The 27141-nt window shown below is 36.7% G+C and overlaps 1 protein-coding gene across 1 annotated transcript in view; it reads left to right on the top strand.

Annotated features, from left to right (window-relative positions):
• Positions 1-326: 326 nt before the first annotated feature.
• Positions 327-27141, top strand: part of MYO3B (myosin IIIB) — a 72273-nt gene continuing 45458 nt past the window's right edge. Inside the window, 6 exon segments of the mRNA XM_053698421.1 lie at positions 327-722; positions 1972-2068; positions 10041-10157; positions 11808-11912; positions 15068-15151; positions 22032-22234. Coding sequence (XP_053554396.1) covers positions 673-722; positions 1972-2068; positions 10041-10157; positions 11808-11912; positions 15068-15151; positions 22032-22234 — 656 coding nt within the window. The 5' untranslated portion in view covers positions 327-672.

Here is a 27141-nt window from a genome sequence, read left to right on the forward strand (position 1 = left end):
CTAAAGAATATACCAAAATATATTTTCTTTCTATACCCATTGTACATTATATATGATATTGAAAAGCCGCAATTGACTTCTTATCTATCAAATTAAAATAGAAAGCAAAAAACACTAACCTTAGCCTATATAAGAAATACAATTCTGAACAGCACAAATGGATTTTAAAAACTGGATTAATTGAATTGGCCATGTGTGTGCTGTACATTATGTGATGCAACAGATAACCTTTAAGGTTTACACTGTGAGGGTTTATTTTAGGCTACAAGAATTTGATCATGTGACTTTGTAGAATGTTTGGAGGAAGTATCTGTCAGAAGCCTTCATTCCGGATCAGTGCTAACTGTTCCTCAGCAGGAGGTTACCAGATAGTACATCTGCAAACACACTTGCTTTTAAATTTGACACAATAGAAAACATATAAACCATAAGAAAATAATACAATTATCTACAAAAAAAGGCACCTTAAATACTGTGCTGGCTGTTTTCATTAAACATTTTTTAAATGATCATTTGATTTGGTTGAAGATTCTTGGTATAATCAGATTAGAAAGAGTTAGGACTCGGAGGTAAAATGCTGTTGCTTCTAATTCCGTAACATAAAGACCAAGATTAAAACTGAGAAACAGAGCTCAGTTAGCTCAGATACAAACTTCCATTGTATGGGAAATCATGCTTGAAAAAGACATCATTTCAGAAAAGGCCTCATGTCAAGGAGAAAGGTAACAAATAAAATCAACATCCTTATATCTGATCCTGTTACAAAATGAATATGTAGCACATGATTCAGCTCTAATGCAGAAGAGAACATAAATGATCAAACTGTTTAATTGTTTCTTACGTGAGTTGGAGTTAGATTACGAGTGGCACAGTATATTTTTATCACAATCGCAAAAACTCTTCCAGATTTAAGCTTTTTACGCTAGTCTTGTTGCGTTTGTATTACAAGTTCCAAAAAAACTTATTTTGCACAAGCGGTAATCTGAATAGTGAGAAAAATCGAACATAAGTTTTTGTGTTTTCGTGCATGTATTCCCCCATAGAAATCAATGGAGAAAAAAAGTTGACAACAGCCTAACACAATCGCATTTTCGCATTACCCATAGAAGTCCATGGAGAAAAAAAATTGTTGAAAAAACCCATCGTGCAAACAACATAGCATATTCACATTAGCAAATGTGAAATATTTACAGTAAATACATAGTTCAAATCTTTATTAAATATGAATATTTCATATATATATGTGTTTTCCTCTTTTTAATGGCAAAGGGCTCTAATGCACTTATATATATATATATATATATATATATATATATATATGTCTATATGTGTACATATATATTTATGTGTTTATATGTGTATAAATGTCTATCAATACATAATCATATATACACATATAAATACATTAATATATATGTACACAAATATAGACATATCTTTATACATACAGATACATATTTAGAAATGAATGTGTATGTATCTCTATGTTAAAGTACTTCGGCAGCTTTTTTTTTCTAACACCAAAGATATCATATCTTTGAGTTCCTATAACTTTTTAGTGCAATATTTTTTTAAAACATGTTTTTTATAAGAGAGTGTTAATATAAGTGTAACTATAGTTTGTAATGTATTTTTGTAGTGTTTTCTGCAACTTTTTTGTTTTGGAAAAGTTAACTACAGCTCTAAGATCACTGTAAGGATTGAAGCGTCAACTTGAAATATCAGCGCAATTAAAAAGGCTTGCGAAAAGACGATATCACTTGTGCAAAACTGTTTGTGCCTCACTTGTAATCTAGCCCTTAATGTTTTATCATCTGCTGCATAATTAATCAGCCCCAAGAAACTAATATTATCCCATGCTTTTATGTAATCTAATTGACATTAAAGAAAATCTATTCTTAGTTTTTTATGCACCAATCACACAGATTAGTTGAATTTATCAATCTTAGAGGTGGCTTGTTTTCTTTTCAGGTATGAACGGATGCACACCAAACGGCCCTATGTACTGCAGACCAGGGAAAACTGCTGCCTTGATGACGATCTGGTAAATCTGGAAGTGCTGGATGAGGTAATGGTCCAATAATTAGCAAATACACCCCCTGATTTTTAATTTTATCTTAAATAATATCTAAAAGTAGTGAGTTTTCGTAATCAGATTTTTAAAGGCCTCATACTATGTTGTCAGTTTTACTGAGAAAGATCTTTAAAAAATACATTTGTAAATTTATCTATATGCCCTTCTACAAGCAATAGTCACAAACAGTGGAACAGGGAACACACACTATCTAGTAATGGGGAAAAAACACCCTCCTATTGTACAATGAATAAAGAAAAACCGAGGGGAAGTCATCCAAAGAGAAGATGAGGCATTAGAACAATTAATTATAAATTAACCGTTACAAGACGCCATTCAGCATTAATCAGAAGGAATGTCTAAGTGTGCATAAAAATATATATATAAATTGCAAAGTATTACTAAAAATACAGTGAATACAGTGGGCAATACCTACATGTATTTTGGAAAAATGATAGTTCCTGTGTAAGAAAATTGACCAATGCTGTATACCTGAACATTAAACTTGTAAATGGTGGAGTGTGTATTGCTAGCCTTGACTAGGGTTTGTGCTCAGACTTTGTGCTTTCTCGACTATTTCTAATTTACACAGGCTATTGTTTCCCACCTCACCAAACTTAACAGTACAACTGAGCCATGATATCAACTGCAGTTGACATACCAAGTCTCTCTTGATTCAGCTTGTATTAGAGGCTCTGTACAGACTCACATCAACCAAAATATCCTGCTGCTGAGGTCCTTGAGAAGGTTGTAGCATCAAACACCCCCTTACTTTCTCAACCCCATGTGCCCCTGCCATATAATTTATTTGGGACCTGTCAAAAATAATTTGAATTTAGCATCTCCTGTAAAATATGTTCATGCATATGTCTATGGATGCACTCCATAATTTCAAACTTCTTTAATTGACCTAAAATTTTCAGAGCAGTAGTTGCCTTACCTTTATACTTTATGACTCATTTTTGAAGCACTTAGTTTACTAGAAGGTCAGTACAGACCAAGTGACATGGTACCTCAATACAGAACTGCCTCAGGCTGTCCAAAGCTTTGAAGGATAATTTAGCCTAAGTGAAGTTATCTGACACATTTAATGCTTTTCATGCTTGATATCCAGATTAACATAAGTCTTACTCAAGAAAAGAGACATGAATTTCTTTCATGGACACCTAGTGACTACATCAGAACCATTTGTGCCACACTTACCTGTGCATAACCCATTCATTTAGATCCCTCCAGAAGTCTTTTTAATATGCTGAAATAAATAATTGACTATCTGTGGGTTATGCCTGCACTGAAGAGCTTTTGGCCATTGTATTGTTCCTGTCCTGTTTGTTGAAGTTAGATGGAAAATGCTTTGATATAGTACTTGTCTTTCCAAGTACTATTGTAACATGACTGAGATACATCTCAACTACATGGTATTTGTTTTTGGGACCACTGCTATTTTCATCAGCAAAGACTTTATTAACTGTAATAAAAAAAATGCTATAGAAAAAAAAACTCCATGTACAGGAATTTCTATGAAGACCAGTTCAACATTTAATATTCCTTTTAACAACAGTGGCTATTTGTTGATGTTATAACCTTCTACTTTAATAATTGTACAAGGAGTTTTTATTTACAAAAAAAAGGAGAAAAAGATTCATTGCCCCCTTTTGGTCTTACAACTGTACAATTGATATAAGATCTTGGGGTGGGATTTTATGCTTCAACATTCTTCACAAAATTAGATCTTTACAGAGCCCATAAATTTGAATAGACTAGAGGGATAGATAAATAGAACAAATTCTTCAAAACCAATGGCTACTAGTCTTTAAATATATCTAGTTATGCTACTTTCTAAAACTTTCGCCTAGATTTAGAGTTTGGCGTTAGCCGTCAAAACCAGCGTTAGAGGCTCCTAACGCTGGTTTTGGGCTACCGCTGGTATTTAGAGTCAGTCAGGAAAGGGTCTAACGCTCACTTTGCAGCCGCGACTTTTCCATACCGCAGATCCCCCTATGCCATTTGCGTATCCTATCTTTTCAATGGGATCTTTCTAATGCTGGTATTTAGAGTCTTGGCTGAAGTGAGCGCTAGAACTCTAACGACAAGACTCCAGCCGCAGCAAAAAGCCAGGAGTTAAGAGCTTTCTGGGCTAACGCCGGTTCATAAAGCTCTTAACTACTGTGCTCTAAAGTACACTAACACCCATAAACTACCTATATACCCCTAAACCGAGGCCCCCCCACATCGCCGCCACTCTATTAAAAAATTTTAACCCCTAATCTGCCGACCGCACACCGCCGTCACCTACGTTATCCCTATGTACCCCTAATCTGCTGCCCCTAACACCGCCGACACCTACATAATATTTATTAACCCCTAATCTGCCGCCCCCAACGTCGCTGCTACCTTACCTACAATTATTAACCCCTAATCTGCCGACCGGACCTAACCGCTACTATAATAAAGTTATTAACCCCTAATCCGCCTCACTTCCACCTCCATAACCCTATAATAAATAGTATTAACCCCTAATCTGCCCTCCCTAACATCACCGACACCTAACTTCAAGTATTAACCCCTAATCTGCCGACCGGACCTCACCGCTACTCTAATAAATATATTAACCCCTAAGGCTAAGTCTAACACTAACACTAACACCCCCCTAAGTTAAATATAATTTAAATCTAATGAAATAAATTAACTCTTATTAAATAAATTATTCCTATTTAAAGCTAAATACTTACCTGTAAAATAAATCCTAATATAGCTACAATATAAATTATAATTATATTGTAGCTATTTTAGGATTAATATTTATTTTACAGGCAACTTTGTATTTATTTTAACCAGGTACAATAGCTATTAAATAGTTAATAACTATTTGATAGCTACCTAGTTAAAATAATTACAAAATTACCTGTAAAATAAATCCTAACCTAAGTTACAATTAAACCTAACACTACACTATCAATAAATTAATTAAATAAAATACCTACAATTATCTACAATTAAACCTAACACTACACTATCAATAAATTAATTAAATACAATACCTACAAATAAATACAATTAAATAAACTAACTAAAGTACAAAAAATAAAAAAGAACTAAGTTACAAAAATAAAAAAATATTTACAAACATTAGAAAAATATTACAACAATTTTAAGCTAATTACACCTACTCTAAGCCCCCTAATAAAATAACAAAGCCCCCCAAAATAAAAAAATGCCCTACCCTATTCTAAAATAAAAATAGAAAAGCTCTTTTACCTTACCAGTCCTTAAAAGGGCCTTTTGCGGGGCATGCCCCAAAGAATTCAGCTCTTTTGCCTGGAAAAAAAAACATACAATACCCCCCCAACATTACAACCCACCACCCACATACCCCTAATCTAACCCAAACCCCCCTTAAATAAACCTAACACTAAGCCCCTGAAGATCTCCCTACCTTATCTTCACCACGCCGGGTATCACCGATCCGTCCAGAGAAGCCTCCGAAGTCTTGATCCAAGCCCAAGCGGGGGCTGAAGACGTCCATCCTCCGGCTGAAGTCTTGATCCAAGCGGCGGCTGAAGAAGTCCATCATCGGGCAGAAGTCTTCATCCTATCAAGGCAGAAGAGGAGATCCGGACCGGTAGACATCTTCATCCAAGCGGCATCTTCTATCTTCTTCCATCCGACGACGAGCGGCTCCATCTTCAAGACCTCCGACGCGGATCCATCCTCTTCTTCCGACGTCCTAACACAGAATGAAGGTTCCTTTAAGGGACATCATCCAAGATTGATTCTATCAGCCATTCGGAATTAAGGTAGGAAAATTCTGATTGGCTGGATCAAGACTTCGGAGCCTGGAACGATAGGTGATACCCGGCGTGGTGAAGATAAGGTAGGAAGATCTTCAGGGGCTTAGTGTTAGGTTTATTTAAGGGGGGTTTGGGTTAGATTAGGGGTATGTGGGTGGTGGGTTGTAATGTTGGGGGGGTATTGTATGTTTTTTTTTCAGGCAAAAGAGCTGAATTCTTTGGGGCATGCCCCGCAAAAGGCCCTTTTAAGGGCTGGTAAGGTAAAAGAGCTTTTCTATTTTTATTTTAAAATAGGGTAGGGCATTTTTTTTATTTTGGTGGGCTTTGTTATTTTTTTAGGGGGCTTAGAGTAGGTGTAATTAGCTTAAAATTGTTGTAATATTTTTCTAATGTTTGTAAATATTTTTTTATTTTTTGTAACTTAGTTCTTTTTTATTTTTTGTACTATTTAATAGCTATTGTACCTGGTTAAAATAAATACAAAGTTGCCTGTAAAATAAATATTAATCCTAAAATAGCTACAATATAATAATTATAATTTATATTGTAGCTATATTAGGATTTATTTTACAGGTATTTAGCTTTAAATAGGAATAATTTATTTAATAAAAGTTAATTTATTTTGTTAGATTTAAATTATATTTAACTTAGGGGGGTGTTAGGGTTAGACTTAGCTTTAGGGGTTAATACATTTATTAGAGTAGCGGCGAGGTCCGGTCGGCAGATTAGGGGTTAATAATTGTAGGTAGGTGGAGGCGGCAGATTAGGGGTTAATAAATATGCAGGGGTCAGCGATAGCGGGGGCGGCAGATTAGGGGTTAATAAGTGTAAGGTTAGGGGTGTTTAGACTCGGGGTAAATGTTAGGGTGTTAGGTGTAGACTTAGGAAGTGTTTCCCCATAGGAAACAATGGGGCTGTGTTAGGAGCTGAACGCTGCTTTTTTACAGGTGTTAGGTTTTTGTTCAGCTCAAACTGCCCCATTGTTTCCTATGGGGGAATCGTGCACGAGCACATTTTTGAAGCTGGCTGCGTCCGTAAGCACCGCTGGTATTGAGAGTTGCAGTGGCGGTAAATTATGCTATACGCTCCCTTTTTGGAGCCTAACGCAGCCCTTCTGTGAACTCTAAATACCAGCGGTATTTAAAAGGTGCGGGGGGGAAAAAGCCAGCGTTAGCTACACGGGCAGTTACCGACAAAACTCTAAATCTAGCCGTTTGTTAATAGAACTTATGAAGAATACCTAGATCTTTTAATCATTGCTGATAAGGATAATATTATTCTATAGTTATCCTTGTGTTCTTATATAACACTTGAAAATAAACAGTTAAAGCTGCTTCGGTTTATTTCCTCCAGATCTTGGCTAGATCATGATGCATCCAAATGTATGCCTACAATGTACCAGCTACTATCAATAGCCTGTACCCAAAAGCAAATGGTTAGTGAGTTATGCAAACTTCTACTACTGGTTAATTTAGGATTTCTCCAAAGTTCTGTAATGAAAAAAATCTTCACTCTTGATTTCTCTGGATGAGAGATACTGTAAGCTTATAAGAAACATAAAAAGCTTCTCTTTACTGTTTTCTGTTCTTCCTCCCCAACCAATAAGTTGTTTATATTTTCTTGGTGAATGCATCTGATAAAACAGTTGGAGCTGTTACTTCCTAGTGCTACACTTGTATATCAGTTCTGGTAACTTCCAGGTTGCCAGTGTTCTTTCACATGAAGGCTTTGCTCATCTCAGTGAAACATAGGGGTTGCTCCTTTCTCACATGTAGTTCCAGCTTGCTTACTACCGTAAGGTCTACTTCTTTGTCTGATTTCTTGGCATGACTTGTTCCTGACCTCTTTGTTGTTTTGCAGGACGCCTGTTGGTTTGCCTGACGATGCAAGAGCTGGACTATCTGTGATTACTCTTTTACCTATGTTTTTATCTGGATTTGTCTAACTGTCTTAGGTTTTTTGATTCAAAGTCAAGGTTAGACCAGCACCAATACCAGGCAGTCTGACACAGCTGTGGGCCACTGTCAAGCCTATGAGCAAAGTAGAAAATACAAAAAATGCTGTGTCAGTAAATTTGTATTTTCTTCTTAGGTTTTTTGATTGCCTGTCCATTCTGTTCCTTGACCTCTTTCCTGAGCTGTTCAACATCTGAACCTGTTTCCATTTCCATAGAAAGATACTCATTAATGCACCTTTACTTGTTTGCCTGCTAAGGAGCTCACTTGTAACTTAATTATCTGCTTTACTACAAATAATACTGTAAATTATGAAGACACTCTTTACAGCATTTGTTACATGCTGCACTACAAGGACTACTCCATTTTGTTGCAAACTCATTCTATACAGCACCTGCCGTAATGCAATGCAAAAAATATACTATTCCCTTCAGAAGCCATAGTATAGCACAAGCCCTGCTTTGTTGCACAGTCAGAATACAGTAGGTATCCTCCTTCATAGTGTATATATCACCTGCTCTGCTTCATTATAATGTCATAGACATCTGTCCCTCTTTACTGCCCGGTGGGTCAAGTCAAAAGTTATATACACAGTGCTAGGTCAGTTTTTACTCTAGTCCTACCTCAGCATCAATAATCAAACTCTCATAATGGCAATAACTTATCTGCTAGGATCTAAGACTTTCAAAGAGTTAATTTAGTTGCTCTCCTTCATTTTTACTGAGATTGACTGTGATTCTCACTAAGGATAAATACATTTCTGGATGTTGTCAATCTTATTAATATCTTGTATAGTTCACCATTTATGTACTAATCCTGATTTCACATCATGCCCCATTCAATCCTGAGGTATCTTGCCCATCCAGGTATTCAATATCCAGACATTCAAAGGAGGACACACAGCACATTAATTGTTAACATAATTGGTTAATTAAAGGGTTAGTAAATTTTACATATTTCAAACATATAAATGGTATCCATTTGAATAATAAATGTCACCAAAATTGTTATTATTTTACTTACATATTGCAATAGAACCATTAGGGATCGATACTTCTCCCACCCCCCAAAAGCCGCATCTTTATTGGGAGTAGTTTAAACTAGATTATGTAACCCACTGTCAAACATGCTCATGCCTCTCTTCCTCCCACCTAAGCTCTCTCACTAGTATGTCTTGTCAGATGGGGTGGTATGATGAGGTGACAGTGGTTAGCTAGGTCCATACCACGCTTCCATCCAATGTGCAATTATAAAGATATAGAAAACGCATGCCCCGTAATAGGTCGCCCGTCTGGGCACTACAGTTGCATAGGTCGCTTATCCTGTATTACGCTGCAACAGTAAGGGGGAGCTAATGTTCACACACAGTTACACACATAGTTACACACAGACATAAACACACAGTTACATACACATACACACACATATCTATCACTGCAATATATATAAAAGACCCCAAACACAAATTTCTTGAAACAATACTTCCCCAAACACAATAAGGGTTCAATTTACAGAGCCCTTCTGTCCCCTTTGACTGCAGTAGTCAGGATTTATCAAGCAGCGGTGATCAGACCGATGCTTCCCTGCCCTGTACAGCTCCTGCCCATGCGTGATTGACTGTATGTGGGCAGGGGGTGGGGTTGCACAGGAACACTAGTGTGCAATTGTAAAGAGTCGGGTGGAAAAGTGCTGAAATGCAACAGAACTAAAAGCAATAGCTACCTCAAAACTGTAAGCTCCATTGGGCAGTCTCTTATTATACCCCCTAGAAGGTAAGCTCTTTGGGCAAAAGCTCCCATTAAATACCTGTATAATACTTCTAATAAGGGTAAGCTGCTTACAAATATAGCCACAAACAAAGTGCTGACCCCTCCCAATCTGCTGCCCTAGGCAAGTGCCATGTGTGAGTAGGCCAAAATACACCCCTGCTAATGATGCATATATACAAAATTCACTTTATTATCCATTTATGTTTTTTGTCAACTGTGGAAGTGACTTGATACATTATTCCAATGAATAGCATTTAAAATGCTACATTAATAAAAATTGAACATAGTACATGCTGATATAGGAGCTTAGCTCTGAATGGGTCAGTGATTTATAATTATGCCCTGGGAAATAGAAATTGGAAGTAAAATGAATGTTAATGATATGTAATAATTGCTGCAATATCAATGCTTTGTTGATAGATTTGCTAATTTATTATTTCATTCGTTTTAGGACACCATAATACATCAGCTACAGACGCGTTATGCTGACTTACAGATTTATACATATGTTGGAGATATTTTAATAGCTTTAAACCCATTTCAGAATCTCAGCATTTATTCACCACAGGTAAGCAATGAGGACAAGGAGTGTAGCATTGTGCAAGGGTTCTACATTTATTCTTTCATGAAATACGATCCTTGTTTAATAAACGGATCATATTGATAGGAGGGTATGGAAAAATGGTTCTATACACATATAGGTGTTTTAAAAAGGATATCATCTACTTCAGTGCAGACTTTGTAATTTAATTGATACCATTTGAACCAAAAGCAGTGTCTTTGATGATGCGTTAGATGCTGGTGATATATATGGTGGGATTATAAACAAAGGAAGAGCTACCGCTGAAATGCCCCTTGGAATGCTGGCTTAAGGACAGAAAACATAGTGTCTTAGTAAATGGAGTTCATTCAGCAGAGGGGGCTGTTACTAGTGGTGTTCCTCAGGGGTCAGTTCTGGGGCCTGTTTTGTTTAACATATTTATCTGCGATATCAGCAAAGGGCTACAGGGGAAAGTATGTCTCTTTGCAGATGATACAAAAATTTGCAACAGAGTGGATGTTCCAGGGGGGGTAGACAAAATGAGAAGTGATATACAACAATTGGAGGATTGGACAAACGACTGGGATCTAAAGTTTAACACAGCAAAGTGTAAAATAATGCATTTAGGGAAGAAAAATCCAAATGTTAATTACAGACTCAATGACACTTTACTGACTGTTACAGACGAGGAACAGGACTTGGGAATTATTATTTCAGATGATTTAAAACTTAGTAAACAATGTAGTAATGCAGCGAGTAAGGCTAGCAGAATGCTTGGATGTATTGGTAGAGGTATTTGCAGCAGAAATAGTAAGGTTCTTATGCCACTTTATAGATCATTAGTTAGGCCTCATCTTGAGTATTGTGTGCAGTTCTGGAGACCATATCTTCAGAAGAATATTAACAAACTTGAATCTGTGCAAAGGAGGGCTACCAAAATGGTACATGGTCTAAAAAATAAAACTTACCAGGATAGGCTCAATGACCTAAATATGTATAGCTTAGAGGAGAGAAGGGAAAGAGGTGATATGATAGCAACTTTCAAGTACATTAAAGGGTTTAGTAAAACTGAGGCTGTGGGTATTTTACATAAAATGGAAAATTCAAGAACAAGGGGTCATGAGCTCAAGCTAAAGGGTAGTAGATTCAGGAGTAATTTGAGGAAGCACTTCTTTACAGAAAGAGTGATTGATTTATGGAATAAACTTCCTCAAGAGGTAGTAGCAACAAACACTGTGGGGGACTTTAAAAATGCATGGGACAAGCATAGGGCTATCCTACGAACTAGATAAGTTTATGCTGTTAGGTAAGGTCGGGCAGACTTGCTGGGCCTATGGCTCTTATCTGCCGTCAATATCTATGTTTATGTTTCTACCATACATTATTTTTTTATTTATCTATTTTTTCTCTTTTTTTTTTTTTACCTTGTAATAGATGAGACACCACTGACTGATACCATGGACCTTCATATATAATAGTTCACAAATGAATAGACTGAAAAGGTGCAGTAGTTAGCACTGAGCACTGAGAGTCGCTCACCCTCACTAGACAAACATGGATCACGTATTAATATGTAAAATAGTTGGAGAGCGCAGGAGTGGGAAGGATTGATGCCTAGTACAATAAGTCATATTTTATTTAACATTTCTTAAACTATAGCACTTTCTGTTTGTTTAGTTTTCTAGACTTTACCATGGTGTTAAGCGTGCCTCAAACCCCCCACATATATTTGCAACCGCAGATGCTGCGTACCAAGGAATGGTCACATTTTGCAAAGATCAGGTAATATAGTGCTGAATACATCATATTAATTAATTTTATTTTACTTGGTTTCCATTATTTTATAAAGGTTTGGCTAATTCTTCTGATTCTAATAAAAAAAGTGTCATAAAAAATGACTTTAAAAGCAAGATATTGTGCACTTTATTAACAAAATGACAGAGGAAATGGAAAGCTATGTTTACGACTGTAACACGCCCAAATTGGCTCCAAATAATTCAAATGGATGGTGGAGTTTTTCTGCAGCATATGCACATATTCTGTAAGGGCCTGTGCACAAGTATTCAAACACCACCCTTCTCAGAGTGCCAGTAGTAGCTTATGTAACACAACTTATGTATTCAGAAGCAATACTGAATCTGAGCAGGCATTGTGTTTAAATACTGCTGCACAGGCTCTTTAGAGTGAAGTAGATTTTGGCTTTTTTTGTTAAAAGGACAGCATGTGTGATTTGGGGGGAAAAACTGTTTGTATGCTGTGAGACAACAGGATGGAACCATCAGTAAATGGCTACTGTGTGTACTGTAAAATTGTTTTCCCTTAATGTATTTCCAATAAAATGATACCAGCTGCAGAGTGTAAAATGTATGAGAATTTGCTTCTTTAGATTTATTTTTGTATATGAAATTGCTGGCTTTGTTATTTGAAACCATAATCCGTTAAAAAGGGTTAATCTTGCAGGGAAATCAGATTTCCTTATTTTATCACTTTCTGTACACTGACATGCTTCTTTATATTATGTTTGTCTGTATATTAAAGCCCAATACTTAGGGCCCGATTTATAAAGCTTTCTGGGCAGGGTACATTTTATAAGAATGCCGCCAGTACTTTTATTTCCCTGGACGAATTCTATAAAACCACTTTTTGACCTGAAAACAGGGTGTTTCACTAAGGGGCATATACTGCATTTTCATATGGAAAGGAGATGAATATTTGAACAATTAATTTAAAAATACGCAGGAATAAATTGTATTGTTAAGGTGCATTAAAAATTTAAAATTTGTATGTAAATTACACATGAATAAATCATGTTAAATATACACTGCGTAAATCGTAATTTAAGTACACTTGTTATGCAAAAAAAATAGAAATTCTTGCTTATAAGTACAAAATAAAAAGCATAATTGTTGTTTTTCGTAAAATGGGCTAAACATTGGCGTTTCATGGGTGCATATGAAATTGTCTCTAAAATCCCAGCATAATTGTGTAAACATTTTTACCCTACTGATCTCAGTGTTTTTTCTCGTACCTTAAAAGGTGGCAAGCTTTTATCAAAATTCTCAAAATGCTAATTACTCTGAAAAGAAAACCTATGCATACAAAAATAACAGAGAGTTTAAGGTACAGTGCATTGAAAATTGTATAATTAAATTTTTATTGGGGTAATATTAAAGTTTAAACATACGCCGTGTTCTCCTTGTATATTTTGTCCTCCATTGCAAACTTTTACATAGCAGAGAACTTTTATTATTTCTATAGGAGACATCTCAACACTCAAAAGTACAGCCCCTTTTTTTAATAGAATCGCATGCGGGCTGCCTCTGAGAGTGTTGGAGTGAAAAAACACATGTAGACTGGCAAATTTTTTTAAAATCAGCCCCTTAGAGAGAACAGTTGAAAATTAACATGTTATTGCTTATCTCTCCTACCTCCCACTGGGTGTGTAATTTCTTCTGCTGGGTATGTTTACACAGCTTTATTTAGCCTATACTTAAGCATAGAAACTTTCAGTTTATAGTTTAGGTGTGGATACCACAGATAAAAACAACTATTTCAAATGCTGAAATAAAGGTAAAGGAGATATTTGTAAACAATTGGAGCTCAATGATATATTCTCCGCCAGCTCAAACCTTCTTTTTCTGGCTGCCCCAGTGCAATGATCCTAAAAAAAGGGACAGTCCCTGCGAGTTGCAAGATGGCTCCTTTTAAAAGTATTGGAGCTCGCTGGATAGGGAAACTTCGCTCCTTAGTGCGAAGTTAGCAGAGAGCAGGGGGAGCACTTTAAAATTAAAATCCTGCAGCCAATATAACTCACATTAAGCTGCTTTCTGCTTATAGCATCTTACATTCGCCTATATTTTAGTATTCATTTGTTTTTCTATTGGGGTTATAAGTGTTCGTATTGTTTTGACAAAAGCTCGCCACCTTTTAGTTGGCGAGAAAAAACTGTGATATCTGCAGCGCGAAAATCTTTATAGAATTACACTGGGATTAGTGAGACATTGTCATATACGCCCATGGAATGCCCATGTTCAGCCAATTTTACGAAAAAACAACAATTACGCTTTGCATTTTGTATTTATAAATTCAAATTTCTTTGTGATTTTTGCACATCCAGTGTACTACAATTTAATTTGATTTATTCCTGTGTAAATTACATACTAATTTTACTTTTTTGTTAACATACGATTTTGTTATGATTTTTGATGCACCTTAACAATACAATTTTTCCCTGCTTATTTTTGTGTGAATGATTCAAATATTTGTTTTGTATAATGTTTAAAATGCGAATTTTGTTGTGCACATTTTATATGAAAATGCAGTATACGCCCCTTAGCGAGACACCCTGTTTTCAGGGTAAAAAATGGCTTTAGATCATTCCACCAGGGAAATAGAAGGACTGGCGAGCATTCATTAATAATCTAGCCAGCCCAGAGAGCTTTCAATCATTGAGCCCTTGATTACACTCCAGGAGGTAAAATGGATCATTGAGAACAAATTAAAGGGGATAAAAAATGAGGGTAAACTGTCCCTTTAACTGCAAATTAATGGTTCTAGTGCTGAAGCTTTTATAACAATAATTTTAAGAGATTATTAAGAAAACAAAAAATATTAAGGAAATAATTTTGATATATGTGTAGGTATATTTAGGTATATAGGTATATGTGCACCTGGGATTTATGGTTGCTTTATGTTAGAGACAATGGTTTTCTTGTACATGACGACAATCATTTGTTTTCTAGGAAACTATGCAATTACATTTTTCTAAAAATAAAAATCATTAAAATCATTATGGCTTTCAAATGAAATGTACTGAATCATTGATAGCAAAACACAATTTAATAATGGACATTTTATGAATATTTTCTGTGTAGTTGAATTCACCCAATTGCACTATGGTTAATTCTCTACACCTCATTATTTCTGCTACATGTCAGTGCATTATCATCAGCGGAGAGAGCGGAGCTGGGAAGACAGAAAGTGCGCATCTGATTGTTCAACATTTGACCTTCTTGGGAAAGGTATCAACTCCTACACTATGTCATAAATTCATCCATATTCAACACTACATAATCATAGGAACTGCTTTTAGCATTAAGCACATCTTAGGGCCAGTTTACAAGTGGAGCACTAACAGTTACGCGCAAGCGAAAAGGAGTTTATCGCCGGTGTTTGCGCGTCGGTTTTATCGCTCGTATTTCAAGTTGAAAGTAAACAAGATTGCTTGAGCGCAATTGGATTTAGTGCGGATTGGGATAGTGTGTTCTCAGAGCTCTGGTTAAAGGGACAGTCTATTCCAGAATTTGTATTGTTTAAAAAGATAGATAATCCTAGTTTTGCACAGCTTACATAGTTATATTATTATACTTTTTTACCTCTGTGATTACCTTGTAGCTAAGCCTCTGCAGACTGGCCCTTTATTTCAGTTATTTTGATATACTTGCAATTTAGCCAAATCAGTGCCCACTCATAAGTAACTCCACGGCCATGATCACAATGTTATCTATAGTCAAACATGAAATAACACCCTCTGTTAAAACTGTAAAATTCGTTGAGATAAGAGGCGGGCTTTAAGGGTTTAGAAATTAGCATATGAGCCTACCTAGGTTTAGCTTTCAACTAAGAATACCAGGAAAACAAAGCAAATTTGATGATAAAAGTGAACTGGAAAGTTGTTTAAAATGACATGCCCTATCTGAATCATGAAAGTTTAATTTTGACTAGACTGTCCCTTTAACTGTTTTGCGAAACAAAAAAGTGTCACAAAATACATCAAAAATACATTACAAGTACAGCTACACTAATAATAACACTATCTAATAAAAATTATTTTAAACAAATATTGCAGAAAAAAGTTATAAGGACTCAAAGATACGAGGTATCAGGTGTTAGAAAAAAGGCAGACAAAGGGCTTTAGCATTGAGATACATACATATAAATGTCTAAATATGTCTGTGTGTGTGTGTGTATATATATGTGTTCATATGTATTTATGTATTTATATGTGTATATACTGTATGTATTTACAGACCTATATACACATAAAAACACATAAATTCATAAGTAGACATATATAGAAGTCTTTTGCAGTTGTACTTGTAATACGAGCGCTACCCATCCCCCCCAAAAAACATATTTCTAGCGGAGATATCGTGGGAGGGTTAAATACCGCTCCACTTGTAATCTGTTCCTTAAAGGGATAGAAAGGAAAACATTGATATGTGCATGGGTGCATTTCAATGTAAAATAAAAGCATTTTTTGTAAAATACTTCCATTAGCAAAAATGCTTCTAGTAAAAGTTATTACTGTTTTTCTGTGGAATATGCACATATCCTGTGAGGGTCTGTGCATCAGGATATGTGCGTGTGCGTGAGGGTCTGTGCATCAGGATATGTGCGTATGCCGCAGAAAAACAGTGATAACTTTTACTAGAAGCATTTTTGCTAATGGAAGTATATTTCAAAAATGCTTCTATTTCAAATTGAAACGCATTTATGCACATTTCAATTTTGACCTCTCTCTCCCTTTAATACACTTTGCAATGATAATTCATCAAAATGTAGCCAACAATACTAAATTCAGCATTTATCCTTTATAGTCATTTTTAAGTTTTCTTACAAAAAGTTTATATTCACTTGCTAGTAGGGCAGTGTCTATCAGTATCTATCAGGTGTGTTTGAATGCAGGTGCATGAGGCATATGTACATATGTTCTGTGTGACTACATTTTAAAGGGGATCAGTACAGTCAAAATGAAACTTTCATGGTTTAGATGAATTGCCTTTTTACTTTAGTTCCATTAGCAAATGTATTTTGTTCCCTTTTAATCCTTTTTTGAAAGAATACCTAGGTAAACTCAGCTGCATCAGTGGGAACTACCTAGTGATTGGTCACTATCCACAATGCCTCTTACCATTGACTTACTAGATGTGTTCTGTTTGGTCACAGTAATACACTTATATGCAACCAACAGTGCAAGAAAAAAACAAATAAATAATACTCAGTCCCACTATAAGAATAATGATACCAAGGCCCCTATTTATGAAAGTCTGGCGGACCTGATCCGACAGTGCAGATCAGGTCCGCCAGACCTCGCTGAATACGGCGAGCAATACGCTCGCCATATTCAGCATTGCACCAGCAGCTCACAAGATCTGCTGATGCAACGCCGCCCCATGTAGACTCGCGGCCAATGGGCTGCCAGCAGGGGGTGTCAATCAACCCGATCATACTCGATCGGGTTGATTTCCGGCGATGTCTGTCCGCCTGCTCAGAGCAGGCGGACAGGGTTATGGAGCAGTGGATCTTGATAGATAGGCCCCCAAGTATCACAGAGGCACCACTGTCAGGCAGGTGAAAAATCCAGAATGATCAGATGCCACGGTCAGCTCTTCAGAGAATGCAGAATATCTGGATGTCAGAAACAAAAAAAGAAAAAAAGAAGACGCTCCAATGGCGTAGTAACTCAGGGTAATGCCACAGGTGATGAAACCCCCTTTGTGCAGAATACTCACAGAGTAGCAGCACTTATCGCAAAGTGCAAAATAGTGCAGTCTGGGTCCTTAAGAGCTCCCCAGCTAGCTCACACCAGTCACTGTCAGAAGTCAATCTATCAACAAATGCCACAGCAAACACCATATACCATACAGGATTAGTGACAGGCTGGATAAACAGATGAAGCTTGACTTGAATTTAAAATGTGGTTAAGCCCAAATAAAAGCTGGACGCATTTCGCAAGAACACCTTGCTTCCTCAAGCAGCTAGTAAACAATGACCGGATGCAAAGATATATACACAAACCAATCAAATCAAAATTAAATATACCTGTATGTCCTTAGCATATTACCATAGCAACACATACATGGATAGTGGATACAAACAGTGTACATCTTCATAACAAATATATATATATAATTTCGATAATATATATAATGCAGATAGTTATATTGCCAAAACCCTACTTTGGTACTGTGTTTGAAAAACTTGTTATGAAGATCCCATTTTGATATACACCTCTAAAACCACAATTGATCCATGTCTCAAGAGAACAGATTAATAGCAGCACTAGATTGTAAGTAAAAAGATAGTCATACCTCTATATATTTGAATTTTAATTTAAAAAAAAAAACACCATGTCTTAGATCTGAAGTATATCCAGAGTGTGACATCACTGCAACATGATTCTGTCGAATCACAACAGTGCAAGATAATTATCTAAATTAGAGCACTTTCTTTTTGCACTTATACGTCCACTTAACAATATAGCTCCCGTCAGTATCTATTAAAGGGACAGTACACTGTAAAATTGTTTTTATATGAATGTATTTTCAATTACTTGTTATACCAGCTGCAGAGTATAAAATTTATGAGAAATTGCATTTTTCGGTTTATTTGTGTATATGAAGTAGCTGGTTTTGTGCTGTTAAACCACAGCCTATTACAATGGGTTGAGCTTCAGGTAATATCAGATCTCATTATGTTATCACTTTTATGTACACAGACTTGCTTCCTTATCTTATATTTGTCTGGAACACCAAAGCTCAATACATAGAGAGAACAATGGAAAATTATCATTTTATTACTTAACTATCCCGCACCCCACTGAAAGTGTAATCTCTTCTGCTGGCTGTGTTTACTTAGGCTATTCAATAGAATATACTCCAGTATAGAAACTTTCAGTATAGGTTGGGATACCACAGACTAAATCAGCTATTTAAAATGCCAAAATAGGCATTTTAAAGTGATTTAAAGTGATAGTTAATACAGTGCATGTTAACAGTGCAGTTAAATCTTTCATTGTGTAGACATATGATCCTCTTAAGGTCTTATACCAATGTAAAGCCTTGTAAATCTTTATTTTTATTGTTAAATTCTTACACTAATACAAGCAGATTGCTGCCCCTGTGTAAAACCTGTCTGACAATTCAAGCAGTAAAGCCAAAGTGCAACTTTATCACTCTCCCTTTTCTCATATTCTCCCCTATTCGCCCAGCTTCTCCTCTGGCGGGCAGCAATCCACTGCCCCTATTTACCATTGTACATGAGTGCTCCTGTGTGCTTGTGTGCAACCCGCCCACTACCCGTGCACAGCCAATTACAAGCGGGCAGGTGTGGTCAATCTCCCCAGTTGGAGGAGACCAGGGAAATTAAAATTTCCACCTAAGAGGTGAAGAACAGGACAGGGAAGCAGCGCGGCAGTCTGATGACCACTGCTTGATAAATCCGGACTGCAGGTTCTCTTGTGTGAACGTGCAGTCGAAGTTTAGAGAAGGGCTTGATTAATTGAGGCTTTAACCTTCAATAGAAGTGTGCTCCAGCAGAAACTCTGTAGTGTTGGTCCTGCAGAGGAAATATTTGTATAAGACTTAAGAAGCTTGTATGTTTACAAAGCATAGATTTAGGCATTAACCCCTTAACGACTGAGGACGTGCTGGGTACGTCCTCAAAAAAAAGGCAGTTTTACCCTGCACGTCCTCGGTGTGGAAAGCAGCTGGAAGCGATCCTGCTCGCTTCCAGCTGCTTTCCGGTTATTGCAGTGATGCCTCGATATGGAGGCATCCTGCAATAACCTTTTTAAGCCATCCGGTGCAGAGAGAGCCACTCTGTGGCCCTCTCTGCACCGGAGATCGGTGGCTTACTGCGTTGGTGGGTGGGAGCCGGACCGGGAGGCGGCCATCGATGGCCCTGCTGATGTGGAGGGGGGCGGGATCGTGGGCGGGGGAGTCCGGGGGCGCGCACGGGAGGGCGGGGGCGGGCGCGTGCACGGGGAGGGAGCGGGTGGGAACCGCTACACTACAGAAAATGCTTTAATAAAAAACGTTAAAAAAACTGTCTAAAAATTAAAAAAAAAAAATGATCAGCAAGGTGGTGGGGGTTTGTCTGAGTGGGGGGGAAGCTACACTACAGAAAAAAAACCAAACAAATAAAAAAAAGCATTTTTTTTTTGCAAACTGGGTACTGGCAGACAGCTGCCAGTACCCAAGATGGCCCCCAATAAGGCAGAGGGGAGGGCTAGAGTGCGGTTTTGGGGGGGATCAGGGAGGTTGGGGGCTAAGGGGGGGATCCTACACCGTAGCATATGTAAATATGCTAAAAAAAATTTTTTTTTTTTTTTAAAAAAACCCTTTTATTTTAGTACTGGCAGACTTTCTGCCAGTACTTAAGATGGCGGGGACAATTGTGGGGTGGGGGAGGGAAGGGAGCTGTTTGGGAGGGATCAGGGGGTGGGATGTGTCAGGTGGGAGGCTGATCTCTACACTAAAGCTAAAATTAACCCTGCAAGCTCCCTACACACTCCCTAATTAACCCCTGCACTGCTGGGCATAATACACGTGTGGTGCGCAGTGGCATTTAGCGGCCTTCTAATTACCAAAAAGCAATGCCAAAGCCATATATGGCTGCTATTTCTGAACAAAGGGGATCCCAGAGAAGGGTTTACAACCATTTGTGCCATAATTGCACAAACTGTTTGTAAATGATTTCAGTGAGAAACCTAAAATTGTGAAAAATTTAACGTTTTTTTTTATTTGATCGCATTTGGCGGTGAAATGGTGGCATGAAATATACCAAAATGTGCCTAGATCAATACTTGGGGTTGTCTACTACGCTACACTAAAGCTAAAATTAACCCTACAAGCTCCCTAAAAGCTCCCTAATTAACCCCTTAACGCTACACTAAAGCTAAAATTAACCCTACAAGCTCCCTAAAAGCTCCCTAATTAACCCTTTAACTGCTGGGCATAATACACTTGTGGTGCGCAGTGGCATTAAGCGGCCTTCTAATTACCAAAAATCAACGCCAAAGCAATATATGTTTGCTATTTCTGAACAAAGGGGATCCCAGAGAAGAATTTACAACCATTTATGCCATAATTGCATAAGTTGTTTGTAAATAATTTCAGTGAGAAACCGAAAGTTTGTGAAAAAATTTGTGAAAAAGTGAACGATTTTTTGTATTTGATCGCATTTGGCGGTGAAATGGTGGTATGAAATATACCAAAATTGGCCTAGATCAATACTTTGGGATGTCTACTAAAAAAATATATATACATGTCAAGGGATATTCAGGGATTCCTGAAAGATATCAGTGTTCCAATGTAACTAGCGCTAATTTTGGAAAAAAATGGTTTGGAAATAGCAAAGTGCTACTTGTATTTATGGTCCTATAACTTGCAAAAAAAGCAAAGAACATGTAAACATTGGGTATTTCTAAACTCAGGACAAAATTTAGAAACTATTTAGCATGGGTGTTTTTTGGTGGTTGTAGATATGTAACAGATTTTGGGGGTCAAAGTTAGAAAAAGTGTGTTTTTTTCCGTTTTTCCTCATATTTTATAAATTTTTTTATAGTAAATTATAAGATATGATGAAAATAATGGTATCTTTAGAAAGTCCATTTAAAGGCGAGAAAAACGGTATATAATATGTGTGGTTACAGTAAATGAGTAAGAGGAAAATTACAGCTAAACACAAACACTGCAGAAATGTAAAAATAGCCTTGGTCCCAAACGGACAGAAAATGGAAAAGTGCTGTGGTCATTAAGGGGTTAATGAAAAATATATAAATATGTAAAATGTTTGAGGCTTAAACAGAAAAACAGACTTAAAATGTAATTAGATACCACAACTCTTGTTACTAAAATCGAACTGCAGGTAAATGTAGATTCAAACAAATAGTGTGATAGTTTTGTGTATAGCTACCAACACGAAGTTTAAAAAAAGAGGTAAAAACTAAATTCAGAATGGACATAAATCAGTACAAGAAAATATTGCTTATCTTTTTTTAATCACAATACTGCAGTTATATAATATGTGAACATTAAATTATTTCAGTGTAGGAACAAAAATATGTAAAAGCGTAGTATCTAATCCTTCCTTCTGGTGTGTATTTATTGTATACAGGCTAATAACCGTGCTCTGCGGGAAAAGATCCTGCAAGTGAATCCTTTGGTTGAAGCCTTTGGGAACGCATGCACAGTCATCAACGACAACTCAAGCCGCTTTGGAAAATACCTTGAAATGATGTTTACACCTACAGGAGCAGTAATGGGTGCAAAGATTTCTGAATACCTCTTGGAAAAATCCAGGGTGATAAAACAGGCTGTGTATGTGCAATGAAATGTATTTTAGCTGCGTGTTTATTCCCACTGAGCAACCATTTGAAATATTTAGCTTGTTATCTATTTTATCAGCTTGTAAAGGGCTAGATTACAAGTGGAACACTAAAGTTATAGCTGGGTCATGATAAGCAATATCATAACATCTCTAAATTGAAACATAGATATTGATGGCAGATAAGAGCCATAGGCCCAGCAAGTTTGCCTGATATTACTTAACAGTATATAAACTTATCTAGTTCGTAGGATAGCCTTATGCTTGTCCCAGGCATTTTTAAAGTGCCGCACAGTGTTTGTCATTACTAACTCTTGAGGAAGTTTACTCCATAAATCAATCACTCTTTCTGTAAAGAAGTGCTTCCTCAAATTACTCCTGAATCTACTACCCTTTAGCTTGAGCTCGTGACCCCTTGATAGAAAATTGCACGCATATTAGAAGGTGAATGTAAATGGTTGTGCTCAAACGCAAACTAAATTTGCGCTCAACAGATTAGCAAGACAGGAGATCTAGCGTAAAATGTACGGTATTATTGTCTGGCATGAGATGTTCACTTTCAGGGACTATCTATTCAGGGACTATTTAAATATGCCTATTTCTAAGTAAGGCAAGGCTATCATGATTAGTTGTATGTAAACTGAAATCATGCCAGCTCTTTGCAAATTCAAAAATATTTTATTGAAATGCTGTCAAAATACATGGTAAATATGCTAAAAATGCTTCCTTTGTATCTTAGTTAATGACAAAATTGTGTAGAGTCACCACCATTAGCTTCAGCGAACAGAAAGAACATTTCCTTAAAGTAAACTACAAAGCATCAGATAAAAAGAATATGTCTTTGAGTAATACTTTAATTGAAATAAATAAATACAAATATAGGTGGTTAATACATATGCAGCAGATAATTAGACTGATTTCCAAACTGCTTGTAAAAAAGCTTTAACAGTAACCTTTATTGTCTACTGATTGAGAACTACAGTATATCATTGCTATTTAGTGCAATAATTAGATACCTTTTATATTTTTATAATTTGTAGATTTTATTATATGTGCAGGATATGCTTTTAAAAGGTGTTTTCTTTCCAAAAGGTAGATTGGATAGGTGTATGGTCAGGTTACTAGGAGATTTCCTGGTGGGCTGTAGCAGCTGGACTTCCAGCTACAATCTAAGGATGTGTTGCTGTATCACCTCTCTTGTTTTCTCCTTTTAGCTATACATAATAAGATCACAAAGTTTTTCCTTGAAAGTTGTGATTCCTAGACCATGTACCATCTAGTTGCCCTCTTTTGCATGGTTGCTAGAGTTTAGTCAAGTCACTCTTGGACACATTATTTTCTCCAGATCACTATATGGATAATCATTTTCACAAACTAATTAATAGATGCAATTTGGTTGTAGGGTGCCTATATAGGGTAACAACAATCTGGCATTTAAAAAAAAAAATACAAACTAATATAATTTAGTCTATGCAGACAATAATATCCGAAAGTACTAAATAGCACGCTGCTTTTAATCTAGCCCTATATGTTGCAATGTATAATTTATTCACATTATATAAGAAACATTGCCTGAGGAAATCGGCAGTGAACTAGTTTACTTCTATGCATTTTAAAATAAATATAATGCAGTGATGCTCTGTGGACTGTGAACTGTTCTATCAAGGCCCTTTTGGTTAGCAAGGTAATTTGCACAATTATAAAATATGCCATTAAAAATATATGTATTATTAAATATATACTATATGAAATCCCTGTAGCTCTCTGATTTGTATTCAATATATATATATATTTTTTTCCTAACAAAAAGAGTAATACAAAGCAATACTGTATTTTCAGACTATGTCCTAGTTGATGTGATACATTTTGGAATCTAGTGATGAAAACATTTATTTCCACTAAAGTCTATGGATAATTTTTATGTTATGTTTGCATTTTGTGTGTGACACATCAAGGGATACAAATAAAATGCAAAGTACTAAGGGGCCAGTTCTAAAAATGTTGCCAGGCTAGACATTTTTCTTTCATGTAATTAACAAGAGTCCATGAGCTAGTGACGTATGGGATATACATTCCTACCAGGAGGGGCAAAGTTTCCCAAACCTTAAAATGCCTATAAATACACCCCTCACCACACCCACAAATCAGTTTTACAAACTTTGCCTCCAAGGGAGGTGGTGAAGTAAGTTTGTGCTAGATTCTACGTTGATATGCGCTCCGCAGCAAGTTGGAGCCCGGTTTTCCTCTCAGCGTGCAGTGAATGTCAGAGGGATGTGAAGAGAGTATTGCCTATTGAATGCAGTGATCTCCTTCTACGGGGTCTATTTCATAAGGTTCTCTGTTATCGGTCGTAGAGATTCATCTCTTACCTCCCTTTTCAGATCGACGATATACTCTTATATTTACCATTACCTCTACTGATTCTCGTTTCAGTACTGGTTTGGCTTTCTACAAACATGTAGATGAGTGTCCTGGGGTAAGTAAGTCTTATTTTCTGTGACACTCTAAGCTATGGTTGGGCACTTTATTTATAAAGTTCTAAATATATGTATTCAAACATTTATTTGCCTTGACTCAGAATGTTCAACTTTCCTTATTTTCAGACAGTCAGTTTCATATTTGGGATTATGCATTGAATTATCATATTTTTCTTACCTCAAAAATTTGACTTTTTTCCCTGTGGGCTGTTAGGCTCGCGGGGGCTGAAAATGCTTCATTTTATTGCGTCATTCTTGGCGCTGACTTTTTTGGCGCAAAAATTCTTTTCCGTTTCCGGCGTCATACGTGTCGCCGGAAGTTGCGTCATTTTTTGACGTTATTTTGCGCCAAAAATGTCGGCGTTCCGGATGTGGCGTCATTTTTGGCGCCAAAAGCATTTAGGCGCCAAATAATGTGGGCGTCTTATTTGGCGCTAAAAAATATGGGCGTCGCTTTTGTCTCCACATTATTTCAGTCTCATTTTTCATTTGCTTCTGGTTGCTAGAAGCTTGATATTTGGCATTTTTTCCCATTCCTGAAACTGTCTTATAAGGAATTTGATCTATTTTGCTTTATATGTTGTTTTTTCTCTTACATATTGCAAGATGTCTCACGTTGCATCTGAGCCAGAAGATACTACAGGAAAACCACTGCCTGCTGGATCTACCAAAGCTAAGTGTATCTGCTGTAAACTTTTGGTAGCTATTCCTCCAGCTGTTGTTTGTAATAATTGTCATGACAAACTTGTTAAAGCAGATAATATTTCCTTTAGTGATGTACCATTGCCTGTTGCAGTTCCCTCAACATCTAAGGTGCAGAATGTTCCTGATAACATAAGAGATTTTGTTTCTGAATCCATAAAGAAGGCTTTGTCTGTTATTTCTCCTTCTAGTAAACGTAAAAAGTCTTTTAAATCTTCTCTCTCTACAGATGAATTTTTAAATGAACACCATCATTCTGATTCTTTGGACTCTTCTGGTTCAGAGGATTCTATCTCAGAGATTGATGCTGATAAATCTTCATATTTATTTAAGATGGAATTTATTCGCTCTTTACTTAAAGAAGTACTAATTGCTTTAGAAATAGAGGATTCTAGTCCTCTTGATACTAATACTATACGTTTGGATAAGGTTTTTAAAGCTCCTGCGGTTATTCCAGAAGTCTTTCCTGTTCCTAATGCTATTTCTGCAGTAATTTCCAAGGAATGGGATAAATTGGGTAATTCATTTACTCCTTCTAAACGTTTTAAGCAATTATATCCTGTTCCGCCTGACAGGTTAGAATTTTGGGACAAAATCCCTAAAGTTGATGGGGCTATTTCTACCCTTGCTAAACGTACTACCATTCCTACGTCAGATGGTACCTCGTTTAAGGATCCTTTAGATAGAAAAATTGAATCTTTTCTAAGAAAAGCTTATCTATGTTCAGGTAATCTTCTTAGACCTGCTATATCATTGGCTGATGTTGCTGCAGCTTCAACTTTTTGGTTGGAAACTCTAGCGCAACAAGTATCAAATCGTGATTCTCATGATATTATTATTCTTCTCCAGCATGCTAATAATTTTATCTGTGATGCCATTTTTGATATTATTAGAGTTGATGTTAGGTTTATGTCTCTGGCTATCTTAGCCAGAAGAGCTTTATGGCTTAAGACCTGGAATGCTGATATGGCTTCTAAATCAACTCTACTTTCCATTTCTTTCCAGGGAAACAAATTATTTGGTTCTCAGTTGGATTCTATTATTTCAACTGTTACTGGTGGGAAAGGAACTTTTTTACCACAGGATAAAAAATCTAAAGGTAAAAACAGGGCTAACAATCGTTTTCGTTCCTTTCGTTTCAACAAAGAACAAAAGCCTGATCCTTCGTCCTCAGGAGCAGTTTCAGTTTGGAAACCATCTCCAGTCTGGAATAAATCCAAGCCTGCTAGAAAGGCAAAGCCTGCTTCTAAGTTCACATGAAGGTACGGCCCTCATTCCAGTTCAGCTGGTAGGGGGCAGGTTACGTTTTTTCAAAGAAATTTGGATCAATTCTGTTCACAATCTTTGGATTCAGAACATTGTTTCAGAAGGGTACAGAATTGGTTTCAAGATGAGACCTCCTACAAAGAGATTTTTTCTTTCCCGTGTCCCAGTAAATCCAGTGAAAGCTCAAGCATTTCTGAATTGTGTTTCAGATCTAGAGTTGGCTGGAGTAATTATGCCAGTTCCAGTTCCGGAACAGGGGATGGGGTTTTATTCAAATCTCTTCATTGTACCAAAGAAGGAGAATTCCTTCAGACCAGTTCTGGATCTAAAATTATTGAATCGTTATGTAAGGATACCAACGTTCAAGATGGTAACTGTAAGGACTATATTGCCTTTTGTTCAGCAAGGGAATTATATGTCCACAATAGATTTACAGGATGCATATCTGCATATTC

This window comes from Bombina bombina, chromosome 1, assembly GCF_027579735.1.
Source record: "Bombina bombina isolate aBomBom1 chromosome 1, aBomBom1.pri, whole genome shotgun sequence".
In the NCBI taxonomy this organism is placed as follows: Eukaryota; Metazoa; Chordata; class Amphibia; order Anura; family Bombinatoridae; genus Bombina; species Bombina bombina.